Source organism: Dipodomys spectabilis, unplaced genomic scaffold (genome assembly GCF_019054845.1).
Source record: "Dipodomys spectabilis isolate Male_0828 unplaced genomic scaffold, ASM1905484v1 ptg000043l, whole genome shotgun sequence".
Taxonomy (NCBI): Eukaryota; Metazoa; Chordata; class Mammalia; order Rodentia; family Heteromyidae; genus Dipodomys; species Dipodomys spectabilis.
Window position 1 is genome coordinate 26514290 of NW_024870720.1, and position 12332 is coordinate 26526621.

The following is a 12332-nucleotide window of genomic DNA, read 5'->3' on the forward strand; positions in this document are numbered from 1 at the left end:
GCTGACTTTGAACTGTGATCCTCCCATCTTAGTCTCCTGGGATAGCTAAGATTGTAAGCCTGAGCCACCAGCACTCAGCTGTATCAAGTGTTCTTAGTGCTGAAGTCTAACGTGGTAAGTAATTGGTAACCATTTCACTGAGATAAATGTCTTTTTAGCTTTGTCTCTAAAGCCGTAGTAGAGTGAACCAAATGATAGTATCCTTCCTGCTATCTGAGAAATACTTTCTTTACCATTTGCTACCATATCACAGGAACAATCTGCAATGAGTTATTCATTCCTCAGAAAATTCCACTTAGGAAAAGCCTGAACTACATGTGTAAGTCAGGGTGCTAAGTGGAAGGTATGATTTGTGAAGCATTAGGCACAAAATATAAAACTGATTTAAAAAAAGTCTTCTTCAAATCAATTTATCTATCTCTCTATCATCTGTGTGGTACTAGAATTTGAACTCAGGGCCTTATACTTGTAGACAGACACTCTGCCCTTTGAATCTCTTATTGATTTAGTTATTTCTCAGCCAGGGCAAGCTTAGACCACAATCCTCCTAGGTACATGCCGCTGTACTTACTCTGCATAGGTTGACATGAGATCTGGAACACTTTTTGGTCAGGCTGGCCTTGAACCTCTTGTCTCTTGATCTCTCAGCCTCCTTTTAGCTAGGATTACAGCTGTAAGCCATCTTACCTAGCTCTCTTTAAAACTTAAGTGAGTTGAAATTCGTGTTTAGGAGCTTTTATGTTGATTTGCTTTGGTCATTTCTTTTTATTTCCTTTGAGTGATTTTTTATTTGGACAAATAATTGGGGTGGAGTGCTCAAGTTATAGAGTGTAGAAGAAAATGGACTAGACAGAAGAATAACAGATCTGACTGCTAACCATGTGATCCTGAGCCAGTTTTGTGGCTCCTTGGGATTCCTTGTAAGAATAGGTATTAATATCTACTTTATTGTGTACTTGTGAGGATTTGACCTGATATTTGTAAAGCACCTAACATTAAATAGAAGTTCAATAAATGACAATTGAATAATTATTCCACACCAGATAACTTGAACTTAAGCTTGACAAACCAGTCATTGTTTTCTAATAATTGCAATTTATCACCAATGTCCTTTGAGAGCAATATAACTTCTTACCTTGAAATATTTTTTTTACTTTGAATCAACTGTCATGTAGAAAAACCAAGCTCTATAAGTAGATAAAACACAGTTCATAGTATATGGTTTATTGTTTATTAAACTACATAGGCTTATTAATTCTAGTTTAAGATCACAGACTATACCTTGTCTTTCTCACAGCCATCTTTAAAATATATGCCGTTGAGCCCGGTATCAGTGGCTCTGCCTGTAATCCTAGCTGCTCAGGAGGCTGAGATCTGAGGACTGCGGTTCAAAGCCAACCTGTGCAGAAAAGTCTGTGAGTCTCTTATCTCCAGTAAACCACCAGAAAACTAGAAATGGCACTATGGCTCAAGTGGTAGAGCGCTCGCCTTGAGCTGAAGAGCTGAGGGACAGCGCCCAGGCCCAGAGTTCAAGGCCCACAACCAACAAAAAAAAAGTGCAGTTATTGATAAATGAGTTAAGATGAAAAAAAGAGTTTAACGTGGCCTACAATTAGTGTATACATGAGAAAAACGTCAAGGTCTGTATGTCTTACTAAAAGCTTACTATTATCTTTTTTTTTTTTTTTGGGGGGGGGGGGTGTCTGGTCGTGGGGCCTGAACTCTGGGCCTGAGCACTGTCCCTCAGCTCTTCAGCTCAAGGCTAGCGCTCTACCACTTGAGCCACAGCGCCACTTCTGGCTTTTTTCTTTTTGCTTATGTGGTGCTGAGGAATCGAACCCAGGGCCTCAGGCATGCAAGGCAAGCGCTCTACCACTGAGCCAATTTCCCAGCCCCCTTACTATTATCTTTATGTGCAAAGCTAATAAGTTTATTTAGTGAAGCCTCAAATGTAAAAACAGTAGCAATATTTACAATTATATGAATGTAGTTATTTTTTAATCTTCTACAGTTTTGTTATCCTCAAAAATCCATTGTTTATGAACCAAGTGAATAACTGTACTGAATACAGTTAGTGTTGTTTATCTGAAGATCATGTATACCTCTTACATAATGAAGTACAGCTTTTCTTACGTATCCACAGTCCTTATTCCTTGAAATCACTACCTGTCTTGCAGGTAGATAAAAGAAGCTGAAGGGTAACCAATTTTTGGCTTCTTCCCAAAGTTTTAGTTGCTTTGTGTCTCTGTGTCTGCAGCTCTGCTCACTGTCTGGTTCTCCTCTGTCCTTCTGGAGAGGGGTTGGGAAGGATCTTTAGAAGGGATGTTAGCTAAGTTTCTTTCTTAATAATCTAGATATTCCTGTTGTGCTAGTGTGTTGTAATCAATCCAGTTCTATTCATGGTAGTAAATACTGAGTGATTGGTGGGAAAATTGCTTGTTGTGGTTTATGTCAACAGTGAATTCAAGTAAAGTATTCCTCCCTTAATCTGTGATATTACTTTCAATGTTTTCAGTTACCTCTTATCTTAAAACACCAAATGGAAAAAATTCCAAAATTGACAATTCATAAGTTGGATTTTGTTATTTTGGATGGGAGATATGTACTGAGGTTTTGAACTCAGGATCTCTTGCTTGTTAGCCAGGCATATTTCTACCCTAGCCATTGCCTCTGGCCCTTTGTGCTCTGCTCATTTGTTTGTGTTGTGCTGGTTCTGGGGCTTAAACTCAACCTGGTCACTGTCCCTTAGCCTTTTTGCTCAGGCTGGCACTCTACCACTTGAGCCATAGCTCTACTTCTGGCTTTTTGGTGGTTAATTGGAGATAAGAGCCTCACGGGCTTTCCTGCCTGGGTCCAAACAGCAATCTTCAGATCTCAGCCTCCTGTGTAGCTAAGATTACAGGCTTCAGCTACTGACACACTGATTGTTTTAGTTATTGTCAGCTATGGGGCTTGAACTCAGGGCTGTCCTGAGCCCTTTTGTGATCAAGGCTAGCATTCTACCCCATTGAGCCATAGTGCCACTTTCGGTTTTCTGGTGGTTAATTGGAGATAAGAAGATCTCATGGGGACTTTTCTGCCCTGGATGGCTTTGAACCTCAATCCACAGATCTCATCCTCCTGAGTAGCTAGGATTATGGTCGTGAGCCACCTGCACCCGGCTTGAGGTAGAGTCTCGGTTATTGCCCAGGCCAAGCATGAATTTTTTTTCTGTTGAGTTGGGGATCTCACAAGCATTTTTTTTTGCTCCAGCTGACCTTGAACTGCCACCCCCCACCCCCAATGTCAGTTTCCCAACTAGCTAGCATTATAACAGTATACCGCTGCATCTAGCAACAGTTCATAAGTTTTAAATTGTAGACTATCTTAAGTAATTCATTGGACTCTTGTGCCTTCCTACTCTGTCCTGCTTGACACATGAGTCATTTTCTTTGTTAAATATATATATATACTGTAGGTGTTGCCTCCTCCCCCACCCCCCATTGGCAGACCAGTCATCCTGCTACTACAAAGCTGGTGCTCAAGCAATTTTTACATAGTAGCCTAACAGTGTCACAGTTCCTCCATCGCTCCCTCACTAGGCTTTGTAGCATGACACATCATCACAAAGAGAATGTGAGTTCAGTGCACTAGGATATTTTCAAACAAAGATTGTAATTTAAAAGTTTTAGGGTCTGGGAAGGTGGCTCAGTGGTAGAGTGCTTGCCTTGCTTGCATGAGGCCCTGGGTTCAAGTCCTTAGCACCACATAAGCAGAAAAAGCTGGAAGTGGCTCTGTGGCTCAAGTGGTAAACTGCTTGCCTTGAGCTGAAGAGCTCAGGGACAGCACCCAGACCCAAAGTTCAGGCCCCACGACCTAAAAAAAATAAATAAATTTTTAATGGCAGGTTTTATGTTTTGAAGTACTAGATGGTATAAATTATAAGCCATTTCCTTTTATGATTTTTTCCTTCCCACTGTACTGGAGATTAATCTCAGGGCTTTACACTTGCTAGGCAGGTGCTTTACCACTCTAACCATACTTCTAGCTTCAGTTTGCCTAGGTTATTTTTGAGGTAGTGTTTCACGGTATGCCTAGGTCCTCCTGTTTATGCTTTCCATTGTCACTGTGGATGACAGGTGTGCTCAGTTGAGATGGAGTCGAGAAATTTTATGTCTGGGTTGACCTTGACCTATGATTCCCCAGGCCCTTCCTCCCAAATAGCTAGTGTTATAGGCTTGAACAACCACCTAGGCCAACTTTGTGTTTTAATGCACAAATTGGAAATGTGTTTGAATAAAAGGGAACTCTATATATAATTAAATATGAAGCCGGGCACTGGTGGCTCACGCCCTAGCTACTCAGGAGGCTGAGGTCTGAGGATCGCGGTTCATAGTCTGTGAGACTATATCTCCCATAAGCCACTAGAAAACCGGAAGTGGCGCTGTGGCTCAAGCCGTAGAGAGCTCGCCTTGAGCCGAAGAGCGCAGGGACAGTGCCCAAGCCCAGAGTTCAAGCCCCACGACCGACCCAAAAATGAAATAAAATAAAATAAATATGAATATGTTACATGAAGAATTGTGTGTGCATTTGGGTCTCTAAACTGTGGTGAATCAGGCTTTTATTTTTTATTTTTATTTATTTATTTTTTGGTCTGGTCGTGGGGCCTGAACTCTGGGCCTGGGCGCTGTCCCTCAGCTCTTCAGCTCAAGGCTAGTGTTCTACCACTTGAGCCACAGCGCCACTTCCGGCTTTTTTCTTTTTGCTTATGTGGTGCTGAGGAATCGAACCCAGGGCCTCAGGCATGCAAGGCAAGTGCTCTACCACTGAGCCACCTTCCCAGCCCCCAACTCAGGCTTTTAATTTAGCTAATTGGGAGGCAGAGATAGGGAGCCAAGGATGTTAGCTCAAGCCTGTCTAGACATAGAAGTTTGCAAAGACATAAAAGTTTCGCGTCATCGCAGCTACAGGATAAATAGAGTGACTGAGTGGTCATCCTCTGACATGGTGAAGCACGGGGAGGATTGCAGTCCAGCGTGGTCCAAAACCATAAAGTAAAATCCTACCTCTGAAAATTATCAGTGCCAAGGGCTGAAGCTACGGCCAAAGTGGTAGAGCCACTTTCTAGCAAGCTCAAGGCTCTGAATCAACCCCCAGTACAGAAGGAGGAAGAGGATGAGGATGAGGAGGAAGAAAAGGAAGAAAGGGAGGGGAGGGGAAAGACAGAGACTGCATCAGCATACCTAGTGCCTGGATCAACAACTAGCATCTGGAGAAACTGTCAGTGAATTTTTGTGAATGAGTGGTTCTCACTCCCAATGTGGGATAATACTGGAGAGACTGAAATAGGAATAAATGAAGCACTAGTATTTTATTTTCCTTAGTAACATGCTGATTTTCTTCCCAATTATAAATAATCATATATATATGCAGAGAGAGAGAGTCCCTGATTTACAATTTTTTGACATTACAATGGTTTGGGAGTGATATATGTTTGGCAGAAATTGCATGTTGAGTTTCAAAGTTCAGTCTTTTCCCAATCTAGCGATAAGCAGTGAGTTGCAGCCCCTAATCAGCCCCATAGTAATGAGGCTTAAACAATGAATCCATCATAAGTTGAAGGTACCTAAGAATATTTAAAGATGGGAGTATATAGCTCAGTGGTACAGCATGTTCTTAACATGTAAAAACTCTTTTTGTTCTTACTAAGGTGATGTACAGAGGGGTTACTGTTTCATAAATCAGGTAATGAGTACGTTTCTTTTGGGGGCAATGTGAAGTCTTCCTTTGCTCTCTTCCAATTCCTGCCTCCTGGTCCCCTGCCCACAATTTGTCTAAGTTCATTTTCAACATAGAGTTGATTGAGTACCACTGCTGCATTGGTGCTTAGCATTTTTGGGGCTCAGCATTCAACCTCGAGTACCCCCTAAAAATGGATATAGTAAGCCTAAGCTATTAAATAGCTAGCACTGAGCTGTGGCTCAGTGGTAGAGTGCTAACTTTGAGTAAAAGGGCTCAGAAGCAGCGCCCAAGCACTGGGACTAGCAAAAATATTACACCGTAGAATACCAGTCATGTCCATTGGTGATCATATGCATGGCAGAACTGTGACTCATCACTGCTGCCTAGCACATCAAAAAAGCATTCATATAACATACAACCAGCTCAGGAAAGATCAAAATTTGAAATATAGTTTCAACCAAACATATATTGCTTTTGTCTATCATAAAACTGTACATTAAGCCATCATAACTCAAAAATTGCATTGTATTCCTGGGCCATGATAATTTGGCAGGTTAGATATATTAATTGCATTTTGACTTAAACTATTTTCTACTGAGGATGGGTTTATTAGAACATAGCCTCATTATAAATCAACAGTATAAATCAGAGTATATGCAGTTTTATGTTATACTATTCTACCTTCGCAGGGCTGGGAAGGTGGCTCTGTGGTAGAGCGCTTGCCTTGCATTCATGAGGCCCTGGGTTCGATTCCTCAGCACCACATAAGCAAAAAAAGAAAAAAAAAGATTTACTATTCTACCTTCGCTTTCACAACACAAAAGTGCTTGTTCAGTCTCAAATTACAATCATTGATTTAAATTTTAATATTTAGGGGATTTTTTTCTTAGTTTTTAGAAATTTAAGTAAATTAAGGTATCTTTGATAGGAGTCCTTAGAAGTGAGTAGTCTTGGAATTTTCTTTCTTTCTTTCTTTCTTTCTTTCTGGGGCTTGAACTCTGGGCCTGGACGCTGTCCCTGAGCTCTTCAGCTCAAGGTGAGTGTTCTACCACTTGAGCCACAGCAACATTTCCCGTTTTCTGGTGGTTAGTTGGAGATAAGAGTCTCAGGGACTGCCTGGGCTGGCTTTGAACCTCAATCCTCAGATCTCAGCCTCCTGAGTAGCTAGGATTACAGGTGTGAGCCACCAGTGCCTGGCTGGGATTTATTTCTTGATATTATATATTTCCCCTTGGAACTGAATCCCTGAAGTTGGGAGAAAAAAGGTTTCTTTCAATTATCAAAAGCATTTTCAATGAATGTCATTAGTATTCCTCTCGTTACCATTGTGTAGCTGAGACAACCCATACTTGTTTGCACTTTTGCTATCAAGGTGTAAATACTTCATTGGAAAATGTAAGTCCTCTGTGTATGTGTTGGTTCTTTGTTCTTAGATCTAGATAATTTGGCTTCACTACATTCCAAGATGGGAAGATTTCTTAAATACGACAGTTTTATCTTCTGCTTAGAAATATATTTCATGCGTCCTTCAGAAACATATATATTATATGTATATATATGTGTGTGTGTGTATATATATACACACACACACACACACACACACACACACAGCAGTATACAGCAGTATCAAAAGGGAGGAGACTGCCATTAATCAGGAACGTTCAGTCTTTTATTACATTTCTGCCAAGTCTTAAAAGTCAGTTCTTTATAGCTTGGAGAAACAAATCATAAATACTTCAGAATAAGATAACTATACTAAAAATCTGCTTTAGTTTTTTTAAAAACATCTTTAGTATCTAAAATGATTTTAATAGCTATGTAACTAAAGATAGAAGTGAATTATGAGCTTGGTAGGTTAGTCTAATTGCCTTTTGTATGATCTTTGCTGAGGAGTACTATCTGGTATTAATTGCCTTCCTGTTATTCAGCTCTTCTATGTCACAGTGAGAGAAATTGATGAGAATATGTGCATTGTGTTATGTCTGATCACAGTTTGACTAGCACAGTCTGGAAGTGGGTTGTGCAGGATGAGAGAGCAGCCTAATTGCTCTTCCCGCATCAGCAGCATCTATAAAGCATCCTGGGAATTGCTTGCCCTGCGCTCAGAGCAGCTGGTCACATGAGCCTGAATTTTCAGTTCAGTTCATTAGTCAGCCATTTTGGTCAACACCCTGCTTACTGCGCACAACCAATCCTGTTAGAACTCAGCATCCTGGCTCATCTCAGCAGATCCTGGAAGTGCTTTCTGCAGTTCAAGATTTTTTTTTAAGCAAAATTGAAAATACAAATTTATTTTTCATTCATTTTTCTCCTTTTGTACTTTTTTTTCTGCACAAAGAAGGAGGAATTTTTCTTTCTTTCTTTTTTTTTACTTATTTGTGCTGAGGCCAGTTTCTTTAAAGGCAACATTGACTGGCTGTGCAAGGTTTTAAAGCCTGGGGGAAAAAAGGGTAGAGAAAGAAGATAAAAGGAGAGGACGCTGGGAGAAGACAAACATCATTTTATTTTGCTACGTGGTAGGAGCTATCCATAAGAAAAGATAAGTGTACACTTACTTATATTCATTAGTTGGTTCCATAAGGTATTTTTTCCTTGTTTTTGTTTTTCAAAGCTTCCCCTCCACCCCTTTTCCCTGAACGCTTTGTTTCAAAGCTTCAGATCTGGGATTTTTGTTGAGAGGATTTTATTTATTTCGTGTGTGTGAGTGTGTGTGAGTGTGTGTGTGTGTGTGTGTGTGTGTGTGTGTGTGTGTGTGTGTGTGTATTGTGGTCCCAGCTGAGTCATCATGTCCGCTCTGACACCTCCGACCGATATGCCAACCCCCACCACTGACAAGATCACACAGGCTGCCATGGAGACCATCTACCTTTGCAAATTCCGAGTGTCCATGGATGGAGAATGGCTCTGCTTGCGAGAGCTGGACGACATCTCACTTACACCTGACCCAGAGCCTACACATGAAGGTATGGTCAGATCCTCTCCCCACCGCCAGTGTCTCCAGCATCCTCATTGTTGTAGGGGAGGGAGGATAAGGAGAGGTCGGGAGAACCTACATGCTAATTGTTAGCAATATTGAAAACATTTCATCCTCACTTACCACTCTGTTCCCCCTCTCTTGCTTACTGAGGGGAAGAAAAAATTCCTCCTCCTGAGGTCTCCTTTCAAAAAGATACTCGTGCTCCCTTAGAGTTCTTTGTCTTTAAGGCTCTAAAAAGAACATCTGAGACCACTTGTCACATCTGATCCTAACCCAAAGTGAAAAAGCTATCAACTTTGTACCTATGTTAAAGTAGTATAGTAATTGTAGTTTTTCTTAATAGTAAGTTAAACGTTAAGACTATGATTATAGGATACTGCATGATGAATACAGCAGCAACACAGGATCTCTAGAATATAATAGTCTTTTCATCAGGACATTATGTTAAGCAGGCTATGCCATCTAAAAGATATTTGAAAAAGTATTCTCGTGTTTAATAACATGTATTAAGTTAAATGAAGATGCACTTTATATTCAGTACTCATTTCATGAATATAGAATCAAAAAATTCATGTCTTAAAAAGGCTATCCATGAACGCTGTTGATGATTATTTTTCGCAAGTTATTCTTTCATATTTACTACTATGACTCATTTCACTGTCTTCAGTATTTTTGTGGTCTCTTGACTTACTTTCTTCCAGAACTGTTCCTAAATTGTGTGGTGTTTTCAGCTCCTACTCTTTAATTTTCTTAATGCCATGCTGAAAATTGACTTGTTTTTAAAACAGTGGCTTCTCATCTTATGTCTATTCTCTACCCTTAATTAATAAAGGTAAAAAATGCTTGTATGTAAGGAGAAATTTGGGCATATCTATAGCACAGAGAGACCATAAAGTAACATAACCAATTGAGTCAGGGAAAGTGATTCCTTGCCCTTGACCTTGTGTTGCAATTTTATCATGACCCAGATTTTACCCACTAGGTTTGATAAGGATTTTTTCTCCCCAGACTTAACTTTAAGAAATTTTTAGAGATTACCAACATCACTGAACACCAAACAGTCAGTATATGACTTAAAACAAGGTTTCAGTCATTTTTCTTAACACCTTTTACATCTGTTGGATTTAATAAAGTTGGTTTTTCAATCAGCAATATCCTTCAGCCATGTTTCTCAGAATATCCCAGGGGTCAGAATTATCATCTAAAATTCCATACAAGGCCAATACTGTCTAAAACAGGCTAAGGCTTTAATAAAAATTTTTAGGAAAGGAAAATGAGATTGAAAGTTACCAAGAAGGCTTTTAGCAAGTGCATGTTTACATATTTTATTTGAGAAAAATCCCTATCCATTTTGAAAGTCATACAATGTGAAATATTCCTTTAATTATAAAACCCAGGGCTGGGAAGGTGGCTCAGTGGTAGCATGCTTGCCTTGCATGCATGCGGCCCTGGGTTCAATTCCTCAGCACCACATAAGCTGAAAAAAACGAAAGTGGCACTGTGGCTCAAGTGGTAGAGTGTTAGCCTTGAGCTGAAGAGCTGAGGGACAGCGCCCAGACCCAGAGTTCAGACCTCACGACTGACAAAATAAATAAATAAAAATAAAAAATTATAAAACCCAGTTTCTCAGTGTCTCAAAAATAATTAGTAGTAGTTTTATTTATTTATTATTTTTGCCAGTCCTGGGGCTTGAACTCAGGGCCTGGGCACTGTCCCTGAGCTGCTTTTGCTCAAGGCTAGCACTCTACCACTTGAGCCACAGCACTGTGGTATTGAGGGATCCAACCCAGGGCATCATACACGCAAGGCCAGCACCCATTCCCAAGGTGAGCCACAGTCCCATCCCACTAGTAGTAGTTTTGGTACAAGAGTCCTATTTGGTTAGCAAAAAGAAGCAGTTTGGTCCATATAAAACGTTTGTAATGGTGCTATGTGAATGCTTTATTGTTGCCATAGATTAAAATACAGTAATGTTGAAAAATGTAGAGAACTACAGATTAAGATGTAATTGTCGTAGCTTTGATGAAGGAAGTCAGAAAGGTTTCCATGGCCTTAAAATTGTAGAGGATGTGGAAGAAAATAGAGAAAAGCTGACAGTAAACTTGGAGATTTTGCCTGAAGTTAGTCAAAAAAAGGAGTTATATCAAATGATTAGAAATGGAAAAGCATAAGGCCATAAAAGCATATGTAACTATAATAATCTAGGAAGTACTTGGCAGTACTTGGGAGCAGGGGTGTATTTTTTTGCTCTACTGGCAAACTCTGAGTATCTATAAATAATCATTTGGAGCCAAGAAATATCTATTTTAACATTAATACCAGAGATATTAGATTTAACTTAGCTGTAAGTATTTAAGTACTGGTCAGTGATTATGTGAATAACATAAAATGGAACTCCTAATGCCTAAACCCATAGAAGTATGTAGGCCACTTTTTGACTGATTCATAGAGAAAAAGTTGGAACAGTCTTATAGGAAGGGCACCTATCTGCCTAGGCAATGTTATTATCCCATTTACAAATGAAGAAATTGACATTTTGGGATGTAGTTAATGGTTATAACTAGGAATAAAACCTTTGGCTAAGACTCAACCCATCTCAGACTCTGACTCCAGAAGTCAATAATAATAATAATAGTCCAAAAATAGACTTGCATGCAATAAGGAATGTCTTCCTGCTCTCTTTAGACCCCTTTCTAACATACCATTATGAGCTGAAATTTTGGCCTCCACACGAGGCCAAAAGCATGCCATGTGAAACATTCTTGTTTATTGTCATCAATTAAATGGGAGTTTGGAGACCTGAACCTTTTATCCACTCATTCTCTTTCTACTCATTTCTGTAAAGTACTCAAAAATACATCTGTGTAGATATTGCTGAACAGAAAAAATGGCACACTGCTAAAACTGACCTGGTTTTCAGGCAGCACTTCTATAGGCTAATTGAAAATGTTTCTGATAAGACTGTATAAAAGTCATATGAAAAGCTATGGGAACAGGAATGTTTATGATTGTGGGTTGTCTGGAGGAGTAGTAACGTTGAGTTTTCTTTAGCCAAGCATTTCTGTGCTTTGCTTCTAGTGATTTTATTTATCTAATGTATTTATACATCCGTTTAATATACTTACTATTCCAACACCCATTTTGCTGTTACACTGTGATGAGATTCTTCATGCCAATGTTCAATCTAGAAAACTACTGTCCCCCTTTTCTACAGATCTTATCTCAAACTGGCACCCTTCCTTTCCTAAATCACTGGATATTATCTGTATCACTTATTTAAATACGCTCAGAATCTTTCAGGTATTTATTTATTTTATTTTGTCAGTCATGGGGCTTGAACTCAGGGCCTAGGTGCTGTCCCTGAGTTCTTTTGCTCAAGGCTAGTGCTCTACCATTTTGACCACAGCACCACTTAGGGTTTTCTGGTGGTTAGTTGGAGTCTCACAGACTTTGTCTGCCCGGCTGGCTTCAAACCATGATCTTAAAATCTCAGCCTAGGATTACAGGTTGGAGACACCTAGCAATAACTTATTTTAAAGGAAAGGATTATTGGAATACCTTCCCTCTTTTGCACACAATTTAATTCTTGGTATCTTGTTTTCTTATTTGTTTCGTATTGTAGACATATCTATTT

At 39.7% G+C, this 12332-nt stretch overlaps 1 protein-coding gene across 11 annotated transcripts in view; it reads left to right on the forward strand.

The window, feature by feature from the left end:
* Rufy3 (RUN and FYVE domain containing 3) overlaps positions 1-12332 on the forward strand; it is a 75439-nt gene that overhangs the window by 7090 nt on the left and 56017 nt on the right. Inside the window, exon 1 of one of the 11 annotated variants that reach the window (XM_042678130.1) lies at positions 7700-8684. The exons of 9 other annotated variants lie outside the window; for them this stretch is intronic. In XM_042678130.1, the coding sequence (XP_042534064.1) occupies positions 8507-8684 (178 nt within the window). In that variant the 5' untranslated portion in view covers positions 7700-8506. Of the gene's footprint in view, positions 1-7699; positions 8685-12332 lie in introns of those variants that run through there. One more of the 11 variants, XM_042678122.1, reaches the window with a different exon arrangement.